General features: G+C 36.4%; 3 protein-coding genes and 2 non-coding genes across 5 annotated transcripts; 3 read left to right on the forward strand and 2 right to left on the reverse strand.

Moving 5' to 3' along the window:
• Positions 1-4,730: 4,730 nt before the first annotated feature.
• LOC110894306 lies at positions 4,731-6,677 on the reverse strand. The gene has a single exon (XM_022141510.2). It carries the CDS (start codon positions 6,424-6,426, stop codon positions 5,746-5,748), a length of 681 nt encoding a protein of 226 aa, XP_021997202.1. The 5' UTR covers positions 6,427-6,677; the 3' UTR covers positions 4,731-5,745.
• Positions 6,678-7,463: 786 nt separating this feature from the next.
• Positions 7,464-7,535, reverse strand: TRNAD-GUC. Its single transcript has one exon. It is a non-coding gene; the product is annotated as a tRNA-Asp (tRNA).
• A 983-nt stretch (positions 7,536-8,518) lies between these two features.
• On the forward strand, positions 8,519-8,679 carry LOC118485220. Its single transcript, XR_004875525.1, has one exon. It is a non-coding gene; the product is annotated as a U1 spliceosomal RNA (small nuclear RNA).
• A 4,272-nt stretch (positions 8,680-12,951) lies between these two features.
• On the forward strand, positions 12,952-13,992 carry LOC118485015 (ethylene-responsive transcription factor ERN1-like). The gene has a single exon (XM_035981215.1). The coding sequence runs from the start codon at positions 12,952-12,954 to the stop codon at positions 13,990-13,992; it is 1,041 nt and encodes a 346-aa protein (XP_035837108.1).
• A 7,822-nt stretch (positions 13,993-21,814) lies between these two features.
• Positions 21,815-22,441, forward strand: LOC110892556. Its single transcript, XM_022139713.1, has one exon. The coding sequence runs from the start codon at positions 21,815-21,817 to the stop codon at positions 22,439-22,441; it is 627 nt and encodes a 208-aa protein (XP_021995405.1).
• The last annotated feature ends 885 nt before the right edge of the window (positions 22,442-23,326 follow it).

The following is a 23,326-nucleotide window of genomic DNA, read 5'->3' on the forward strand; positions in this document are numbered from 1 at the left end:
TGAAAGTGACAAGAGGAAGAGTATTGTACAATTTTGCAATTGATAGGCCATACAAATCTAGAAGTGTTGGACTATTTCATACTTATAAAAATGTAGTTAGAATTTCATAGGGAGTTCTCTATCACGGGGAAGTATTTTTCTCTCCCCTTCTTATTTTGGGTGGGTGGGACGTAGACTGTAACCCCATTTCGGGTACATCGTCATCAGTCAATCGGGTACCAAAACCAAATAGAGATTACTTGGTTGGTTACCGATTGATTGTGTGTGTTTGTGACCGTTGGGGGTTGCAGTCGGACTTGCAGGTATTGATTGTGGGGAGTGTCACTAGAAGCGTGGGTTCCGACGGATACCTCTTGAAGAAGATGAGATATCGAAGTTGATTTGATGGTGAAGGGGCTGATGTGGGGGTTCCACCCCTCCCTCCCTCCCACCCTCACAAACCATACTAGCGTCTTCCACGAAAAATCTATGGCCATGAGGGTTGTCTTCTTTCTCTCGTGTCTTACTGTCTTTTCTCCTTCACGTCATAAGGTTTTCCTCCATCTCTTATCACGTCGTGTTTGTGAGAGTCGACGGACCCGTATTACATACACTCTAGGAAAATGGTGTTATTAAATACTTCTATAAAACTCTCTTAAATGAATAAATGCATTTCACAAGTTTAGAATTTTTTTAAGGTATAATTCATTAAAACACGAACCACCTCAAACCGTGGCGGCCGAAACCAAACATTTCACAAGTTTAGTTACTTTAAATTATGTAAAAGAATACTTTACATTTGTATAAATTAGTTGTTACAAGTTCCAAAAAATCACTGGATTGACTTTATTCACACTTTTTGCACATGATTTTCATATATAAATATAAATAAAAAAGCAGGTTATTAATGCATCTTAAAATACATTATGATAATTTTAAAATTAAAAAGATTCCCTCTATTTTAGCGTTGCTTTAGATGGAAAAAATGATATTGGGGACCTGCTATTATGATTATTAAAAAAAAAATATACAAGGTCATGTGTCCCCATTTCCAGCTTTGACTTGAAGACACTTGTTTAATTTCAAAATTATTAATTTAATCACTACTTCTAAAATCATAATGTGTCAGGACTGATTTGGTGGTAATTGTTTTTTTAACCGCTGATTTGGTGGTAATTAGAAATAATTAAATCAACACTTCTAAAGTAATCATGCATTATGTTATCGTATTTATACTTTTGAAAGATATATAATATTCTAGAAGTATCAAATGAATTATATTAATTCAAAGTGTAATAATTTATAATTTAATATCAGAAAATATAGATCGTAAAAAAGTACAAAACGGGTACACCAGTTAGCTTATTAAAATGACCATTGGGTTTCCTAAATACATTTCTTAATTTTATAATTGTTTATATAATATTTTAGTATTTTACTATCTAGTGAATTTATAAATATAAAAAACTAAAAATAATATGAGTACTATATTACTATACTATCCAAGAACAAAGAAAAATAAAACTAAAATGTTTACGGGCATGTATGATTCAGGTAATCGGATCAACTACTATCTCATAATATACCTGTCTCATACTCATTAACTTTTTTCAAAACTAGCTTTATACTTATTGCACACACGAATATTCATCTTTAATGTTTCCGGTTCTGAATTTACCCATTAGGTTTGGTTTTTTCTTTCCTCCATTATGAATGAGAATAAAACATAATTTCGGTATGCTTGTTAAAAATGGACATTTTCAGCCTTTTATTTGGAGCTTTCGCAATAGGATGTTCTAAGTTTCAACAATTGTGTGGAGCCAAGTTATCAATCATTACATTTGATGTAGCATGGGACTTTTTCAAATAGTAATCAAGCATCTTTTCCTATCTTTTATGAGCATGTCATTTTTAAAATAATTTGAAATATAGTGATATCATTTTTATTATTATACAATTATTTGTTTATGTTACATGATATAATGAAAAAAAATTAAAGTATAATATATATTATATACCATATAAATAAAGTAAAATAAATCTCGCATTTTTGTATAACTAATACAAAAAATACACAAGTTGAAGGGTGTGTTTGCATATAAATAAAAGTTCCCTTCGAATTAAGTTTTGAAACGGAAACAACGCATGTGAAAGTGTTTCCTCGTTCAACTCGAAGTACGAATAGGTAGAGGTTTTGACCAGATTTTATGTTTTTAGTAAGAAGGGACTAAGAATTAATATTAGTAGCATTGTAACATTTATTTTTAGATGGGACTAATCAAGTTTATGAGAAGTTAAAACACTTAATCTCATATCAAATATTTCCAATCGATTTTAGAAGAAATACTTGTGCGAATTTACGTGTTAAGAATATAGACAACTAAGAATCCTAAGGTGAAACTTTTTGGTCCTGCAAAACTTGTGTATTTCCATGTAGTTCTAACTTCTAAGACCATTTACAATGGGATTAGTCATGGCTCCCATGTGATAGAGAGAGAGAGGCTACAACCTACATCACATTTTTCGAAGGAATCAATTTGTATACGGAGAGAAGAAGAGGCTTAAGAGAGGGGAGAAGTCCACATGAAGGGGTACTTGTCTATGTAGAGAGAGAGAGATGTTGATGTGGGTGACGTGTGTGAGATGGCGATTGTAAATGCCCATGGCACCCAAGGGACCTACTCTAACACTGTCCAATTCTGCGTTGTCATGTTAATTCTACACCCATGTACCCTAGAATCATGGACCTCATCCTTTTACTCCACCCACCAATCACACCCACCTTAAACTCTCCAAACATTCAACCCGTTCCGGCAAACTACCCGTGCATGGCTAGGGAGTGGCGGCGGTGTTGCCACACTGCCTCGAACCCATGAGGTGCCCCGCCCCACCTTAGGGATTTATGACAGAGAGAATTTATAGGTGTGAACTTTAAATACTACATGAACCTAAATTACATTTATGAGTTCCAAAACACGTTCAACTCGATTTATGGATAAACCCGCAAATACATTTAGCTAAATGTGCGTCGGATTAGCCTTGCAACTTCACACATTATTATTCTTTTATCAAATCTTAAGGGCGTTTTATAGGAAACTGATTGGGTATTTATTGTGAAAATACAAAAAGATTAAAGAGAATTGATTGCGAGGTTAACCTTTACATAAGTAACCCGTGAATCCGTTATATATTGGGATTTCATTGATTTATGGAAATTCATCACCACGCTGATCATGTGCATGCGGGACAATTAGCATTTTAGGCAGTTGAGCTTGGGTATATGGCTTTCTTTATTGCCATTTATAAACCATCCAGTGATCATGTTTTGAGTGGAGTTTAATTGGAGTTATGGTGTGGCTGCCAAGGATTTTAATCTGATTTAGCGCTAAATAAGGTTAAGTAGATGTTTAGTACTTTTACTCCAACGAGAATGGATGCAAAAGGTTACGTAGATATGTAGGGTTGTAAACGAACCAAACGTTCAGCGAACAGTTCGTGAACCGTTCGACGGGAAGTTCGTTTATGTTCGCTCGACTATCTTAACGAACGAACACGAACAAAAATTCCGTTCGGTTAGCTTAGCGAACAAACACGAATATAGGTCTCGTTCGTTCGACTGCGTTCGTGAACGTTCGGTAATATGTTCGGTCACGTTCGTCCGGCTTCGTTTGATTATATTAAAAAATAATAAATAATAAACCTTTTATCTAAACCTATTGAAAACTTGAAACCATTTTTTTTCTAAGTTAGCTAAAATTTGGACATGCTAAGACATTTTTGGGCATAATTATGTCTAAGTTAGTTAAAGTTGATTCATCGTTTGGTAGTGTATTAGACTTATTTTGTTTTGATTTATCATTTGATGGTTCTATTTAACTACTTATATCGAATGTTTAAGGATAACAATATTTTTATTTTTTTATTTTCAAGTTAAATGTTCGTTTGCGTTCTTTTTTATTTGCTTGCGTTCGTTTGTGTTCGCTTGCGTTCGTTTGTGTTCGAGACCAGTGTTCACGAACTTTTCGTGAACAACTGAATTTCCTTAACGAACGAACATGAACATAAACTGATGTTCGGTATGCGTTCGTGAACAGTTCGTGAACATGTTAATTTCCTTAACGAATGAACACGAATATAGCCTTGTTCGTTACAGCCCTACGTAGATGTAAGTATTGTTGCTCCAATGAGAATAGGATGCAAAAGGTTACGTAGATGTAAGTACTGTTGCTCCAATGAGAATGGGATGCTAAATGTTACGTAGATGTAAGTATTTTTGCTCCAACGAGAATGGATGCAAAGGATCGTGATCATCGGGCTAGGTTTTAGAAAGCGCCAAACGTACAAAAGCAACAAGGTCAGCACAAATCGCAAAAGCAGAAGACTTTCCGTATGTGAGGCACAGGGTGCTTAAATATATTTTTATACATTCTATAGGTTTTTAGCATCACTTACCCAAAATGTAGTTATAAGATAAGGTTTATATATGATTTAATGTATAAATCACTTAAACGTACAACTATTTTAGCTATATGTAAAACACTTTAAAGCACAAAAACACCTTCTCTACAAAAAGCGGGCGCCCCAGTGGGATTTTTTTCCAAAAAAAAAGCTCATTTTTTGTATAGAGCTCGCCTTATGTCACACAAGGCGCAGCTCTTTGCGCCTAGGCGCACTTTTTTTAACCAAGTCACCGGGATGGTTATTTTTAGTTCTCCGGTATAGGATAAACATTTTAAGAGCAGTCCTGTTAGTCTCACTGTAGGAGCCGGCGTGAGAATAAGCTTTATTCATCTAGCTTATAGTTAGGATTAACATTAATTACAAATATAATAATAAATCTATACTAATGAATAAAAGAGTATTCTTCACCTCTGCCTCCATGGAACTCACCGTCATGATGACCACCTCAACCACCGCCACTCATACGATTCATCATCAACTGATTACACTACCAACGCTTCCAAATTGCTTCGATCGAACGCGTATGATTCCATACTCATAAGTCTTCCTGTCAACACCGCAAACAATCTTTGCCATCCTCCCCAATGCCACAATCTCCAACCTCCGTATCCCTCACTAACCATCCAAGATTGTTCAAAAACCCTTGAAACCTGCTTTTACCTTTGTCGGTACTTAATAAAGCTTTATACAGTTCTACAGAGACATTCTTTCAAGCTTTCTCAGGTGATGTCCATCAATAGAGCAAATTAAGATTGCTTTATGGTGAAGTGAAATTGCATTTGCAGTTTTCCTACAGACAGTCATAGAAGAACAAGAGGATGACGTGGCAGTTCATGTAGAATATGCACTAGCCCCTGGTACGGTTGACCAATGGTCTGTTAAAAAAGCAGATGCCAGTGTCTAGTGCAGATAGCTGAGGATCCGACTGCCCCTGTACCAAAACTAAAGATATTGCTGCAACGGCTCGAATGAACCAAATACGTCCCCCCTTCTTAAACTAAGATGACTCACTCCACAATTAAAGGTTCAAACTTCAAAAGAGTCCAAAAGGCCGTTTGGATGTGCGTTCTAATAATAAAGCATCTAGAGGCTAGACATCAAATTCTAAAACTCAATTTCTAATCTTATAGTTTAAGGATAATTCAAGGGCATCATACTCAATAGTTGAAACCTATGAAACCGCATAACCAAACACAATCGTAAACAACTAAGACTAACTCGATAAACACAACAACTTCGACAATAAACGTTATATTATAAACAATGAATATCATCTACAACAAGTAACAATATAGACTTACAGAGTTACACAGAAATAGTTCTTCTGGTAACAATCATCGTCATTTTCGATCCCACAACAGTCACATTCCCCACCCGTACCACCTCCGACCGCCTAAACAACCTCAAAACCTCCCTCACACCACTCTCCCCACACTCTTCAACACACACAACCACCACACCACCAACCCTCACAACCCTCTCCAACTCCCTAACATACCGAGCCGGAAACAACGCCTGATCCAAATTCACACTAAACCCTAAGTCAAAAACCGCATCGAAAAACGGCAGATTATGCGGATCACCACGGCTAACCAACGGAGGCGAATCAACCAATTCCACACCAACAACATCCACCAATCCGATCTGTTTCAACGCCATAACCGCCTGGCCACCACCTGCAGACAGAATTAACGTTTGTGTGTGGTTGTTGATAAGTTTTAGGGTTTGGAGGTGGGTGAAGAGTGTGGAGAATGAATTGACGTGTTTGGTCCAGGTGTTGGTGGACCAGAGGCGGTGGTTTTTGGTTCCGACGGTGGTGGTGCGGCGGTGGGCGGCGGAGCAGGAGGATTTGGGGTGGTTAGGGTTAGGGTTGATGCAGGTTTCCGGCAGTGGTTGGAAGAAGAATACCAGGATTAATGTGAGTGTGGCGATGGTGATAGAGAGGTAGGAGATTTTGTGTAAGAAGATTTGAATGTGTTTCTCCATTGTTGTTAAGGTTAGGGTTTGTTGTTCATGATGTAGTGAAACTGAAGAAGAAGATTGTCACCTCTGGTTGATCCACCTAAGAAAAGAAATATTATATCTATCTAAACATATTAAAAACTTCAAATCTTGTTTTTTTTCCTAAGGGTGAACGGGGCGTAATCGGAGACATCGTGTGGGGATTGGGTTCACCGTGTGGGTAGAACGCCGCCGGCCCACATCGGTGTGCGGTGAAGAGGTGAATGCGTGGAGGAGTCACCGGGGTGGGGAAGAAGAGAGATAGGAGAGAGAGGGTAGGGTTAATGGTATGCTCCACTATTTTTCAAACAATCACACATTTAGACGGAAGTAACAGATGCACGCATGTGAATCTCATCGAGGCAAATATAGACGGGAGTAACAGATGCACGCATAATATAAAATGTTTACGGAATTTAAATATTTTTTTTTATCTTAACGACAACAAATAAGCATATGTTTAAATTCCAGTCATAATAATAATTCAGGTGTTAACAGACGTGGAATATATAAACGAATATTTCAAAGACATAGAGACCACGAGTAATGGACATTATAAAGACGTGAAAAAAATGGAAAGTAATAATTGAATAGGGCATCACTTTACCCAAAAAAAAAAAAAAAAAAAATAGGGCATCAAGAGGCGTTCACCATTACACACATCTTGAGAAGGCATTATGATGCTGATGTGACAGAAAATGCCCTATATAGAATTATAGATATTAACCATTACGGATGGTCCTGAAAATATTTTGCAAACTTTGATTTGAATACATAATAATGACGTGCTCCGTAATATTTTAAAAATCTCCGGCTAGTGACACACCACCTCTATTGTTAAAGGGTAAGTTTAAATCAACAGAATTTATAGTGTAAGAAACTATTGTATACTGAATGCTGTATGATTTGAGGGATGTTAAAATCATTACATTCAATAAAAGTGTTGAAGGGCTGATTGACAAAGCTAGAAGACATAAGGTTATTATGGTGCGAAATAAAAAAAAAGTGTTGTTTTAAAAAACCGCCGTTGCCGGGGATCGAACCCGGGTCACCCGCGTGACAGGCGGGAATACTTACCACTATACTACAACGACTTTGTTGGCTTTTTATTTTACGACTTCTTTCTCATAGTTTTCATTTCCTGCTTAAACAAATATATGTTTTAAACATTCAATTGAAACACCACTAAAACTATTAAGAACTTTTGTACCATGTACCAATAATCTTTTATATCATTGGTGTATTTATTAAAATCCAGTCACGTAAAAATAACACTTTGAAATCTTGTCTTATGGTAATCCTTCAACAATCTAAATGAGTCATTCTCCAAACAACAACTTGAAAATCCGAAAACACGTCTTGTGTTTGATCTCTTCCATCACGGCCTCCCACCTTGTTTAAAGTAAGGATTGGGACCCTATAGAGAATGACGAGGGCCCTACGATGATACAATGCACAATCCTAGTCTCGAATGAACTTACTGGGTTGCCACGGTATGCAAAGAGGACGTTAGAGCATTTTATAAATTCAAATATAAGCTTTTACAATATATGAACTTCTGCTTTTATAATTGTAACTCTTGTATTTCACTTATTCGTCTTCAAAACGAAATATGAAAATCATGATATTCCAACATTCTTAAACTTCCTAGAAATATTTAGTATTAGTATTACTATGATATAAACATCTGTATTTGAACTCCAACATATTTTCAACAGACCCCCTTTTGGGATGGATCTATTTATAATTACGATGTTATGATTTGTCGCTCATCGAGTGGAGAAAAACTCTATGTTGTGGACTTGTCATTACCCTTCGCTTATTATGTACGGGTTCAGTCAAAAATGAATCGTTCGGTTCAATGGTCTACAGGTTGCGGCATCTTTTTAACTATTGTTTTCGCCAATTACATTGTGATTAGAGGCTGTAGGGAGAGTTTGAGATCAATTTGTGGTTATTTATTTTCAAGGAATAAGAGGTGGCTCAGGCTCATTAATTTAGAGTCCCACATTGATACTGAAAAAACAATATGGGGTGGGGGGTGTAATATAAATAGGAAAAGAAGCCAATTTAAAAATCACTTACCTGGATGGGGTCAATGGATGATCAATAAGGTCCATGGCCTAGGTTGGTGACCTCCATTGCACTTAGGAGGGGTGCCTGCCTAAGATCGGCCCAAGTGGTCGAGTCTACATCATAATTTGTTGCGGTGGAGGCCTGCGTTCGCGCGGCCTCTGCACAATATTGTAATTCAAATTTGTATCTTTTAAAAAAAGTTTGCCTCTGTGTTTGTTATTTAGAAGGTTGTTTAAAGAGATCGTTACCTCTTTCAACGTGTTTTTTGGTTAGTAGATCGTTATCTCTTTTGATTTGTTTTTGGCACTTGTACTCTTTACTTATATACAAGTCGAGTTAACTTGACCCGTAACATAAGCAATGTTACATGTTAGAACGTGCTGTTGGTTTTCTTTTTAAATATCCAAAACACGTCTTAGTTCTCAAAAACAGGTTTGGCCAGTCTGCCTGTATATATATTTAAGCAGGTATGTGAAGTGTGAACAATGTAATTGGTACTTAGTTACCCATTAGTATGAACAGTTAAGCAAAAAAAAAAAAAAAAAAAACAAGTAAAGCCCAAAGTCAGCGGAGGCCTGCGTTCGCACGGCCTCTGGGTGTTAAGTTTTTTTGTCATGGACTGTAAAGTTAACAATAATACGAAAACTGTACCACATAAACGTTAAAAGTGTAACCCGTATTAATACTTTATATATCTAGATTTACATATTTTTTATTTACTTTTTTCAAGCAATTATAAATAAACTATGACAACTTATTTTTAAACATTCAAATTTGGCCTAAAAGTACAAAACACATTTAGAAAAAGTATGAAATGGGTTAACGACCCGTTTGAGCTAAATGTGTTCGTGGTTTGGACCTGAAACTGACTCAAAGCCATATGACTAAGCCCAAACCCATGAATATTATGATTGGTCTTGTTGGTATTTTTCTTGCCGTGTTAAAATTTCATGCCCCGGGTTCATGTTTAATCTGCCATATGGACGCAACTTGTTTTGAATGTCCCATGATCCACGCATCTTTTTTCGTCAACTCTATGCTTCTACATGTATAATCACTCACGTCTCCATATCATATTTCAGGTTTTAACCCGAACTTCATTATGAGTTCAGCGTTCAACAATCATGAGCATTCTGAATATCAAACCGAAGGTTTATTTGTAGCATACAATAGATAAAACGAACTCAAATTCTACAACATATATAGAATATGAAGGCACTATATATTGAGATAAGTTTTTCTTAATATCCAAAACGTACGGCTGATTGTTTCATTATAATTTCCGAACAAAGGCACTTCTGTTCGGCCTATCTGTTTGTAGCATATATTTAAGCATGTATGTAAACAATGTAATTACTGTAATATTTAACACTTAGCTAAAGTTTCTACTGATGTTTGAGAAGGCTTTGGATATACTGATTATGGGTGTTAATTTCAAAGAGAGAAAAAAACAACACAAAAAGACAGATGATGGATTTGCTGATGGTTATTAAAAAGTGACCTTAATATTTATGTTTCCGCGACACGCTTCGATTGTTTAAGTTTAATGAGAATCCCCGAGGCGAGGAGATTAGATGGCTAATCAGAGAAAGTTTAGCTGAAATACTAAACTAAGGGGTTGTTTGGTAACTTCTGAATGGATAAGTGCTGAACCAATAAGATGTCTGAACCATTAAGTGCTGAACCAGTAAGAGGTCTCAACCATTAAGAGCCAATATAATGTTTAACCGTTCGGAGGCAAACGTCTGACCAATTCAGATAAGAGCTCTTAACCATTCAGACTCAGTATAATACTTAACGATTCCGAGACAAATGTCCGAATCATTTAGACACCTGCTCACAAAACAAACAGTAGTTTGAACCATTAAGTGCTGAACCAGTAAGAAGTCTGAACTATTAAGAGCCTTCATTAAGAGCTAAACAAACATCCCCTAAGAGTTTAGTAAAATTAAAATTACAAAAAGGGCTCACGGCGTACATTTCTAATACTATAGGGTTACAAATGAAACATTGAGACGAAATTGAAGAGAAAATGGCGATTTCGCTTCCCAAACAGTGAGTCCCACTACGTCTCCATTGAATTCACTTTTGCCTTTAAGCGAAGCAGAATGAATTTGCTCGGAACCTGAGCGAAAAGCATAGATGTGCAAAGGTTTTAGAAAACCAGCTAGACTTGCAAGTTGCTTATCGAAACCACCAAGTCCTAAGGGGGGACGGGGCGCCCCTGTTGTGGCTCTCCACCACACGTGGAAACAAATATAACACCGCCGCCACCTCTCTTGATCACGCGTGGATCCTAAAACGCGTTGAGATTTGCACGCGTGAAGAAGTTGATGTTGATGCAATTCCGTTTTGTTTTTTTCTTTTTGAATGATTTTGATAGTGTGTGGTGAGTGATCAGCATTTCCACTAAAACCATCACTAGTGACGGAATAATGCTCGATGACATGGCGGAAATTGATTGGATGTTGTGAGTGATGAGTGAGTGGTGAGTGATGGGCGCCCCTACCCCCTAAACACGATTTCCTGATCAGAACATTAAAACTATTATTTTGATACATTATGATTATAAAGATGCACATATCTATCTATAGATATGTGCTAAATCTAAACTTAACAGGCTTTAATGTAACAACACAGGAAAATCTCGTATAAGTCAAGGATACATACAATAGATGACGGGTTCATAAAAAAATGTCATGAACGCGTATTTGACTCATTCAATCTGAATGAGAGAACTCCTGTTGGTTATTAATAAATATATATTTTCAACTCATAATCATACTTTTAATATATTGTCAATGCCCTTGAAGGGCTTTGGAAAAATCGCAATTTTGTGAATGATCAATAATGACAAAAGCAAAACGGTTAGAGACATCACTATCGTGGGTTAGTACACCAATGCCTGATTTTTCTTTATATGAACTTTATTTATTTATAGATAATATAATGGTGGGCTGTGAGATCAATGAACATTTTTTAGATTTTAAGGGGTATTTAACGATGGACTGGTGACCAAAAATCTGTCACAATTTTGTTTTAAAAAATCTACTAATAATACATGTCGTAAAAATTCATTGGTAGCATCCATTGCTAGATATGCCGATGATTCGTCGGTAATATTTCAGTAATTCAGTTAATTACCCATTTTTCGGTCAAAAATCTGATCAAAGATAATGTAATCAAATTTGTAAAGTGAGGTAGAGTGCTTAGGTGATGAACGATAATGAAATGAATGTTGAACGTATAAGATAATCAAACACAGAGATTTATACGACGAAAAGCCCTTGATCACTAGTAGATCGCCGACGCAAAACCTCGGGTAGTGAAAACTATCACTACCAACTATATTGCACAATCAAAAGAGTTTACAACTTTGGCTGTTGATCAAGTGTTTTACAACTGATTGCTAGGAGTGTTGTGTGTTTTCTGGTTCATTGTGTGTGTATGCGAGAGTGTGTATTTGTGAAATCTATCTACTAAAACTTGATCAACCTATTTTGAACTACACTAACAACTAAGCCCGAAAATCATGCAAGACCACGTTCACTCCCCATGACCGTTTATGGAAATAGCACGTGTAGCATCTTGAACGAATTATCCCCGAGATTCATGCTAAGACTCAGTCCACTTCGTTGATAACATGCACATGCATATTAACCAACATCGAGAACAATTGTTAGAAATCATAATTAATAATAAAGATTCTTGATCCCCTGAGTTCCTGCACTACCCGCTAAGGATAACTAATCCAGGCAACACCTCATAATATTGGATCCATAGTTATAAAAATCTATGCGCTAACACTAGCTCTCATTGACGTGATAATCGGACACAAGCTCTCACACGGGCTGTATAACAAAGCAATTTTGTGTCATACAAGCTGTATAAGGGTTAAGCTGGCTATACGACTCATATGCGAGGGTTAAACTAGCTATACGACCTGCATTAGAGAGTGTTTCGTATGCATTATACGGGCCGTGTATAGTATGGCGTGACAATAAATGACAAACGTGACAAGTTATATGACCTGCGCGCCCCCATATCACCTTTTCTTGCCTTTTTATGTGGCCCGAATGATATGAAAGGTGATATGTGCCCTGATGTTCATTGTTGGGGATGGTATATCGATACAAGGTAACTTTAGTTAACCGCCGTAGTTCATAAATTAATATATGACTAGGTCAAAACCATTGTAAAGTAGTACCGTACGGATTATATATGTATCGGATCAGCATATCAGCACTACTACATTAGACACATATATTCCAACAAATGCTGACGATCCTTGCAATACATTTGTTTATAACTCATAACTCTTTACTTCTACTCAACACATATATATACACAAACATATTAGACTTGAGTTTATTACCTACCAAAACCAAAACAAAAAAAAACCCACTACATCTTAATGTTTTAGCAATGACAACGATGAGGAAAAGGAAGGATGCTGAGGGAGAAGATATGGAAAATAGTAGCAACACTGAAGCCAATTGGGATCAGTCAAACAACGGTGGCGGGCCACTGGTCGGAGGCCCCATACGTGCACGAAAACGCTTCGTTGGTGTACGCCAACGGCCCTCAGGAAGATGGGTGGCCGAGATTAAAGACACCATACAACAAATAAGAGTATGGTTAGGGACGTTTGATACCGCTGAGGAGGCTGCTAGAGCTTATGATGAAGCGGCGTGTTTGCTTCGCGGATCAAACACTCGAACCAATTTTTGGCCGTGTAATCCGTCTAACAAATCTCCTGCTCTTTCTTCCAAAATCACTAATCTTCTGCTTCAAAGACTTAAAGCAAAGAATGGTGGCAGTCTTGAAAATATAGGTGCTTTTAACCCATCATCACATTCTTTACAAAATCATCAACTTCAAGAGTCAACCCATGTTCAAGAGTCTGACTTTAACCAAATCTTTGACATCCCAGATGCTACTAGTGATAGTTTTAGTGCAAGTTCTGAATATTGTTCAAGAAATGATGTTTTAGGTGAGAATTATTTAGTTGGAGATGAGCCTAAAGTGGAGGAAAACAAAGAGATTGACTTGGGTTTGACCGATTTATTATGTGTTGACAATGTTGTTGATTCATCCATCAACTATTCTCTATTTGAGATTGCAGATGAAATAACCAAAGAAAACTACATTGAGGACCCATCCATGCTTAGTGAAGCCATGAAGAGAATGAAGTTCGAAAGGAATGTTTCGGCTTCTCTTTATGCATTTAACGGGATATCTGAATGTTTGAAGATGTCGGAGAACCCAAAGCATGAAAAGTTATCAACGCTTAGTCCAAATCATAACGTAGAAAATGATTTAGGTAACGTAGTACAAGAGAAATCCGAGAATGGGCATAGTTTCACTAGTATGGAATCATTTTCGTCTTCGAGTAGCAAGGAAGGAGATGAAGCTTATCTTTGGAGTTCTTTTGATCTTGATTCGCTAGATGTGTTCTTTAGAGGATCAAACTAATTAAGGGTCTAGATATCATCCTTCATGGGTTATACTCATATTATTCAACACTGTATTATTTATATTTCTTGATTTATTGATTTTTATATGCTAAAGATATGATTTTAATATATTCAGTAGCCATCTTGTAACCTTTTTGTAGCATATTTGACAGGAAACTACCAATCTTTTCCATTATTAGGTTCACCTAAGCCAATAAAAGGGGTGTGATGCGTCTTGTCTTTGATATGGTCGCTAAAATATGCACTAATAATGAGTCTAAACTAGTTAGAATGGTGCACTTAAATCATTTAGAGCAATGTTTATTGCGTACAATTGTATTTTAAATTTAATTTTCCACGTCTGCCACCTAAATGAAGTCTTAGCTGATTATAATGACGTGTTTTTAATAGACCCTTTATTTAACGGGCACATATATTCTTGTCCTAAAATACATGTGTCACGTCGTAGCTCCTAAATACTTCGTACGCTTCACACGGAGATATCACTTCGTACTTGAAGCCACCTTTATATAAACCAATGTAATAATGATGCCAAACAATATTTATTTCTATGTACGGAAAATATCAGTCAACCTTACATACTTCAAAATATAAATTAATTTTGGTCCAATATTTCAAATTAATTATTACAACCTGATAATAACTGATAGCAGCATATTTAAACCTTCCTAATCACTAAATACTCCTTATTCTCTACTACAAAAAACAGAAGCTTCCAACACAACGTATATTATAAGTTTAGTTATATTTTTTCTTAATTTCAGTGATTAAATCAAATACTTTGTAACTTACATCAATAGCCAAGTCGTTGTAGTATAGTGGTAAGTATTCCCGCCTGTCACGCGGGTGACCCGGGTTCGATCCCCGGCAAAAAAAAGACACTATTTCTTTGTGATCTAATGATGTTATAATCATATTTAGTATGTAATACGTATAATTTACTTTCATTTTGACAGGGTGAAAGCATCCAAAATTCCAAGAGACGAGGAGGTGAAATTTGCGTACGCAGCGAACATAAGAAGGGTAGTAAAGCCGCAGCTACCAGCCGGCTACTGGGGCAACTGCTGCGTTCCAATGTACGTAAAGACCACAGCCGGAGATCTGAAAACAGCCGATCTGACTTGTTCTCTTTTTACCTTATTTTTCTTGTTAAAATACAAGCCAAACCGACCCATTCGGATATAATAACCTGTTTAAAAAAAAGGGTAAATTAAATAAATTAAGAGAATGACTAAATTACCCCTCTATCAACTTAGAGTATTAGTTATTTTAGATGGATTTAACAACTTTTTTAAAACCTAAGTGGTTTCTATGAGAAAAAAAACCTTTTTTAGATGAATCTAGCAAATGTGAATAAACGTTGGGGACGATTTTAGCAATTTACTCATTAAACATTAAAACAACAGCTTTTAATATCAACAACTTTGTCATGAAAAATGGAAACATATTCATTTTTAAATAATTGGTTAAGAAAAACGAAATTTGAAATACTTTCTAACGCAATATTATATTTATACAATTTTTTTGGCGATAAATTATATTAGGGAAAAATTGATAGATACACCAACCACTCCAACGAGAAAATCTTTGCTCTATTTTTAACTCACAATATAGAATTTGCTTTTAAACAAGTAGCATAAGCTCACATGTTTAACCCATAAACTGAATATTTTATGGCATTCCTTACTCCAACTTTAAGTAATATGATAAAGAATCTCATATACTTGAAGTGTATACAAGGGCGGATCTATGCTTTGTGGAGAGGTAGCCCGAGATACCTTTCAACTTCCTTGATGAAGTATAATATTCTTTCTTTTTTTCTCTGTTTTATTGTATGGGATACCCCTTAACGTATATCGGGATATCCCAAAATACATGTGGGTGAAAGAAATCAAGAACCAGTAGTAGAATATACTTTCTCCAGTAAAAAAGCAGCACACAGAGTTTGTTTGCTTCAGCTATGATTATGAGTTTTATCAAGGAAGAAGATGACTGAACGGTTCACAAAGAAAAAGAAGAGCATTGAGTATTTTGTTAATTTAATTATTCATTTAGGTTTTTTATCTATATTTTTTTTCATCTTGTTGTCTGCGAGAACTAGTTTATTCTAAATAATTATATAAAAAGCTAGGTTCTTATATTTTGTAATATTAATTATTAGGGTAAATTACATTTTTCGTCCTTTAAGTTTGTAGCAGGTTGCAATGGATAACCTTTAACCTCAATAATTACAGTCACAATCCTTTATTTGGAAAACACATTACACATTTCGTCCTTTATAAGTAACCAGGTTAAAAATTTCAGTTAACTCTAATCATATGCATTACCCCTTAGGGCAATTTGGTCAATTAATTAATATAGGAAAAATTACACTTTTCGTCCTTTATGTTTGTACCGGATTGCAATAGATGACCTTTAACTTCAATAATTACAGTCACAGTCTTTTTTTTTTTTGTAAAACTCATTACACGTTACGTCCTTTAGCACTAACCATATTAAAATTTTCAGTTAAGACTGGTCAATTAAGGGTAGTTTAGTCATTTTATCAACTTAGTTAAAAATATTTTATAAAAAACAAGTCAACAAAAAATATTCTCTCTCAAGTCAACACCTTCACTCTCCCTAACCTTATAACAAAAACTTCACCGCTGCCACTCTAGGCAGCATCCGGCCACCACCCCAGCCACCATCCAGACACCACTCAAGCCACCACCACAACGCCTACTACTACCACCACCTAAACACCTCACCACCCATCTCTCTTCCCCCCAAAGACCACCACCCATCACCATTAACAACAATCGACAAGATTCTGCAACCCATCACCATTAACCACTTCATCATACGATTCACAAGATAAATATCAGCTCTGGCTGTAACATCCCATCATAAACCCACTCATTCCCGCTAACGGGAATGAGTCGCTACAACAATCAATTTTTCATTTTCGATTTTATAAACTACAACAATCAATTTTCAATTTTATAAACTGCAACAATCAATTTTAAAACCCACTCATTCCTGCCGACAACGAGCATAGCCTCCGATTCGAACTCTACACCATCCCCGTCATCGCGGTAAGTCCTCTGTCACTCTCCGTTATCTAAACCCTAACCCTAACCCTAGCTCAATCACTAACCGCTACAGATCCGACGGCCCACCACAGATCTGAGGACCACCACCGAACCCCATCGCCACAGATCAGACGACCACCACGAGACCCCCACCACCACATTGTTGATCTGAAAATAATCGTTGACGACATGGAGGTTGTCGTCGAGATGAAGCATTTCAGATGAATGTTGGGTTTTGATGGTGAATTTTGGGATTGATGGTGAACAGGTGGGTGGGGGAAGATGATGAACATGTGGGTTTTGGTGGTGAATTTTGGGATTGACGAGAATAATCATATATATTAATTTCTTAAAGTATTTTTTAAATAATAATGTAAAAAGACGATTATACCCTTATGTGCAAGGCAAATGTTCTGACTTAACAGAAAATTTTAGCCTAGTTAGTGTTAAAAGACGAAAGGTGTAACGAGTTTTCCATATAAAGGATTGTGACTGTAATTATTAAAGTTAAAGGCTATCCATTGCAATTCGATACAAACATAAAGGACGAAAAGTGTAATTTACCCATTAATATATGTATATTTATAACATGTCCTCTTTGTAAGTTCAACCAACACCACCAACTGATTAATTCTAGTCATCCATTTCCTCCACAACCACCGTCCCACCACCCCAACCCTCCGACAACCACAGGCACAACCACCAACTTCGCAACAACCACCACCATCTTTGCAACCAAAACCATCATAACTACGTGTAAATAATGCGAATCACAAAGATCAACAATCTCATGCCACTCAATTCACAAATCAAAACGCGAACTCACTGGAATTTGTCAAAACCCGATCACGATGCGTGCAACAACTGAAACTTTCTTCTTCCGATGTCGATATCGCTAATCCATGCACTTATCATTCCCAAAGCTTACCTGAATGAACCCGCAAGTGAATCTTGGCTTGAATTTCCTTGTTTACCAAATTATCCAATGAAAAATACATATGATTATTTTGGTTGTTATATGGGATTTTAGTCCACTACAACTAGTTCCCCAAATTTAGATAAGTATTTACATTAAAAAGCTTGCAAACCAAATCCCCCAAATCAGCTCCATCTAGGGTTTATACTTCATAGGTTTCAAACCAACATTGATGCTTCCACTATAATCGACTACTTCCAGATCCAGAAAGAAGATACAACTTCATTTCACATGGAATCTTCATCTTCATCATCTCACATCGTTTTGAGATCTAGAAATCAAAGGACGACGGCGGTGATTCGTCGGAGACTCACAACGATTACGGTGGTGCCGGTTGTTTATGGTGGTTCGGTGGTAGTAGGTGGTTTCAGAGATGGTGGAGATGGTTGTTTATGGTGGGTTAGAGAGAAAGAGGGGAAAGAGATGGCTGAGGCAGGGTTAGGGTTTGGGGGATGATGTGTGTGTGACTGTGTGTATATATATGTAATATTTTTGTTTTATTTATTAATTAACGTTTTAAATAAAAGTATTAAATGACCAGAATACCCTTAAATGCATAGGCATAGCTGAAAATTTTAACTTGGTTAATGATAAAGGACGAAATGTGTAATATGTTTTTCAAATAAATGATTGTGACTGTAATTATTGAAGTTAAATGCTATCTATTGCAATCCGCTACAAACATAAAGGACGAAAAATGTAATTTATCCTAATTAATTATCATTACTTTATTTGTTTTTTCATGTTAGTCTGAAAAAATGTATTTTTTTTTTTCTAAATTGGTTTAACCACTTATTTGGTTATCTAAAATTGTTAAAATTTTATCTAATTCTTGTAAATGTGTTCTTATCACAATCATAGACGTTCAAGTCTTATCAAATCAACAAATTTCTTTAATTGATTATATGGTTAGATTAATATTTAGATGAGTACATGATTAGTCAATTAGATTAATATTTAAATCTTATGATTAGATAACACTTATGTTTGATTTAGCCCACTTTAGCATAATCTTAGCTAGTTGCGTTACAAATTTTAATACCCTCTATGCAAGCCGCGAGTAATACACCACTAGTTAAATTTAAGCCCAACAAAAAATAGATTATTTCGTTTTTTCATATTCCAGGCTCATAAAAGCGTCTTATTACTGTAAAAAAAACTTAGGATTCTTCTGAAATTTTTTTCCTAGTTCCGCCACTGAGTGTATACATGATGTATCAAATAAATTGTAAATAACATTTATCAACTTTTGATATAAAGTATATCCCAAACACTCTCAAATTGAGATGGCCGATATATATGTTCATCCAAATTTTTATGTTCACCGTTTGATTAAATGACCACGTTATACATTTGTTTCACATGGGTTGCAAAATGGTACTTTATAATTAATATAATACTAGTATATAGGACCCGCGCTTTGCGGCTAGACCGTTAAACCAATCATAAAAAATAGACGTAAAAACGTTAAATCATATGTGCGCGTTGCAGCGTGTTAACTCACAAAATTTGGAACGAATCGTAAAACGATAAATTTGTAAAAGAGGTAAAGTGTAGGGACCAAAGTTAAAAGTGAAAAATTGTTGTGGTTAAAAATAGAAAATGTTTGTGATAAATATCTAAAAGACGAAAACTATGGGGTTAAAAGTATAAAAGATGAAATCTATTAGGGTTAAAAGTGTATAAGATATGAAAAACAAAAGGGTTAAAAGTAAATAAAAGTTAAAAAGTAAAAAACAAAGTCAAACAAAATTGAATAGTGTTTGTGTGAAGAGTTTTTTTTTTTTTTTTTTGCAAACTAATATATAGGTAATTACATGTTTTGTGTAAGATTTTACGGGGCATGTCATACCCATATTGTTTTTCAAACAGTTGTTTTAAGGTTGCACCAAACAACCGTCTAACACTTAGGGCTTGCGTCATACACATCCCCCATCCCTACCTTTAAATAAAGTTGTTTGAGAATTCATCGAACACTGTTTGAAAGTTACAACTTACGTCATAGTCACACCAACCTTTAAACAATCGCTTAAGGATTCGTCAAACGAACGTTTGGAATTCGTCAAAAGTCCGTTTGGAATGTAGGAATAGCATGACCCAATTTTATTCAACAACTTCTAGAAAAAATGAGAGCAAATTCCAGCTCATCTAAATTGTGATAAAACTTGAATATTCAAATGCATAATTTTATCAGTAGCCACTAATAATTGCGATGTAATTTGAATATTCAAATGCATAATTTTCTCAGTTGACTTCTCCTCCCATTTAAATAAAAATTAAGAGTAAACTGCGAAAATGGTCCCTGAGAGGAATCCTGAGGTCCTGGGTTCGATTCTCATAACGGGTTTTTTCCCAGATTTATTGAGTTTTCTTCTAAATTGGTGTATAGGCATTATTGCCTATTAGAGATAGATATGATCGGGTGGTTCCGCTGGTAGCACGATGATACTCCAATGGTCCGTTAGTAATCTAAATTTCCCATTCAAAGAAAATGATGTCGTTATTTATTCTTGATTAAAACCTAATTGGTATAGTGGAAGCCTACATTTATAAGATGCCTGATCTAGATGTTTTCAAGTGGAAGCCCCCTTTGTGTTTGGATTTGAACAAGAGGCAATGGTTATAATTCTCAAAGAGAATTAAGACATGGTCTCGACCTTGTGGTTCTTGGCCGCTTTTTTCAGAGTTGCGCCTGGTCTTGTTTAAGTATCAAACCTGAGTTCATACTTACCTTTGGAAATTGAAAATTCTAAATACTTAAATCAGGCTTTTTAATATTAAATCCTGAACACCTCTCTTATTGATGATTTCTATCAATGACTTGGTGAGAAATAAGTGGTTATTCCTATCAAAAGACTTAGCGACAAGCTAGTAGTGATCGCTAACAAATATCGTAGCTTTTGCCACTTTACTTTAGTAAAAAACTCAAACCTTTTGAATCTGGGTCCTCGTGGTTTCAATTTTGATGCTATTTTCATCAAAAAAACAAAATCTGATCAGATTTTTCTGTTAACATTCAACTTTTTGTTTTTTTTTCTCCCTTTTAATGAAGGGCAAAATGGTTAAATTTTTTTAATTTGTTATAATAAAATGTTAAAAAACCATTTTGCCCTTCATTAAAGGGGAGAAAAAGACAAAAAAACTGGATGTCAATTGAGAAATCTGACTAAATTTTGATTTTGAATAAAAATGACAACAAAATTAAAACCACAAGGACTCAGATTTAAAAGATTTAATTTTTGGACTAATATATCAAAAATGACCAAACCTCATAAACTATTTTGGCAGTTTACTCAAAAATTAAAGTGTAATATACAAGATATATTCAATTTCTAAACAAACCTGACCCACCCAGAGAGACCAATTCCATAACTAGTTCACATTGTTAAGTGGTTATGGATATGAAGGAAACACTCCTGGGTCCTGGCCCATGGTCTCGAATTCGATTCCGGATCCACCCGGGTTTTACTGGTGATCTGCATTGTCGTGCCCTCGGACGGGTGCAGAGTCGGGTTTTCCCAGGAACTGGTGACATGGTGGGCTAGGGGCTCCGTGCGTGCAGGTTGGGCTGCGCGAGCTACCTTTCGGCCAATGGGTGCCGCGTACGAAGTACCCGGTGATTCTTATGTTCGACGTTCAGAAAAAAAAGTTCACATTGTCAAGATTCAACATGGCATATAGTCATAGGATAAACCTGCCCTATAAAACACACACAAGAAGACAACTACATATAGATCCTGTCGCCACCACCACCGTAATCTGCAGCCACCATGGAATTAGCACAAGTGCACACCCTCAACTTAAGAGGCGTCCTCTCCGTATCAAAGAGGATCATCTTAGCCAGATACTGGCACTTTATCTCCTTATCTCTCATCTTCTTCCTCCCTCTTTCTTTTTATCTCATCATCAGCCCCACCCTCATCCACCTCCCCAAACACCCCTTCACCTACGATCATCTAATCGCTTATCTAGTCTACACCCTAATCGTCTACGTCCTCGCCCTATGCGCCATCGGCACCATCACCTACAGCACACACCATGCTTTCTTCGGTGAGCCCGTCAGCTTCTTAGACTCCCTCAAGTCCCTAACCTTCTCCTTCTTCCCGCTTGCTTCTACCGCGGTTTTAGCTCATGTTCTTATACTTGTTACCTCGTTAAACTTCCTCATGTTCGTTGGATCAGTTCTTATGTTCATGAATAACTTAGGGATTGTTTTAACTGATTACAACTCGGTTTACTTCATGTGGTTTTCGGCCATCATGGGAGCGATTCTAATCACGATTGTTATATATTTCTACGTGGAATGGTCGTTGGCTTTTGTGGTGGTTGTGGTCGAATCGAGATGGGGATTTGCGGCTTTGATGAGGAGCTCGTATTTGGTTAAGGGGATGCGATAGGTTTCGTTGTTAGTGATGTTGTATTTTGGTGTTTGTGGTGTGCTCTTAGTGGGGATGTGTTCTGAAAATTTCTATAGAAGTTGGGCGTTCGGTCCGCTAGTATTTATTACGATGCTTGGTTCGGTCTTTCTAATGATATTTATGCTTCGGATTACTGCTGCGAACACTGTGTTGTATAATTACTGCAAGGCTTTGCATGGTGAATTGGCACTTGAGGTTGCTGAGGGGTTTGTTCAAGAGTACATGAATTTGCCTGTCGATGCTGGATGGTGAGAAAGTTTCTTTAGCATAAAGTAATGTGTTTGTATTTATAAAATGTTGTAATTTGTTGATGTACTTCAAAACCATCATACACAAACACATCCTTACCAAACGAGATGACAACCCAATCGAATGGTCACCCGATCGGATAACCATCCGAACGGATTGCCATCCGATCGGATTGCCATTCGACACTCAGTCACTTCCCAACGTTTAACGCACCGTTCAACGATTACGCTATCGATATGTGATCAGGCTAATCTCAGACGCGCTCCCTTTAATCCAACCAAGTTGTGTTTACTTGCCGAACACCGACTGTGAGTATACTCGAACCCTTTTTTATCGCATTTTGGGTGTAACATATGTTTCTATCAAATCAAACTTATCAAACGAATTATTCAATCAAACTGTTTATCACTTGCGAATAATGTTATGCATATTTACACGTGATACTAGTTACATATGTGTTAGGACTTATACTCGCAAGGTCCCGCCTTAACTAGTATAGTACTATAGAACCCGACGGGGTCTAGTTAGGATAAATAGCAATCGCAATCGTAGCTCGAGAGACTTAGCTGGTAGTATCTATCTTGTATGCATGTATGTTACACAAATTACATTTGT

Source organism: Helianthus annuus, chromosome 12, assembly GCF_002127325.2.
Source record: "Helianthus annuus cultivar XRQ/B chromosome 12, HanXRQr2.0-SUNRISE, whole genome shotgun sequence".
Classification (NCBI taxonomy): Eukaryota; Viridiplantae; Streptophyta; class Magnoliopsida; order Asterales; family Asteraceae; genus Helianthus; species Helianthus annuus.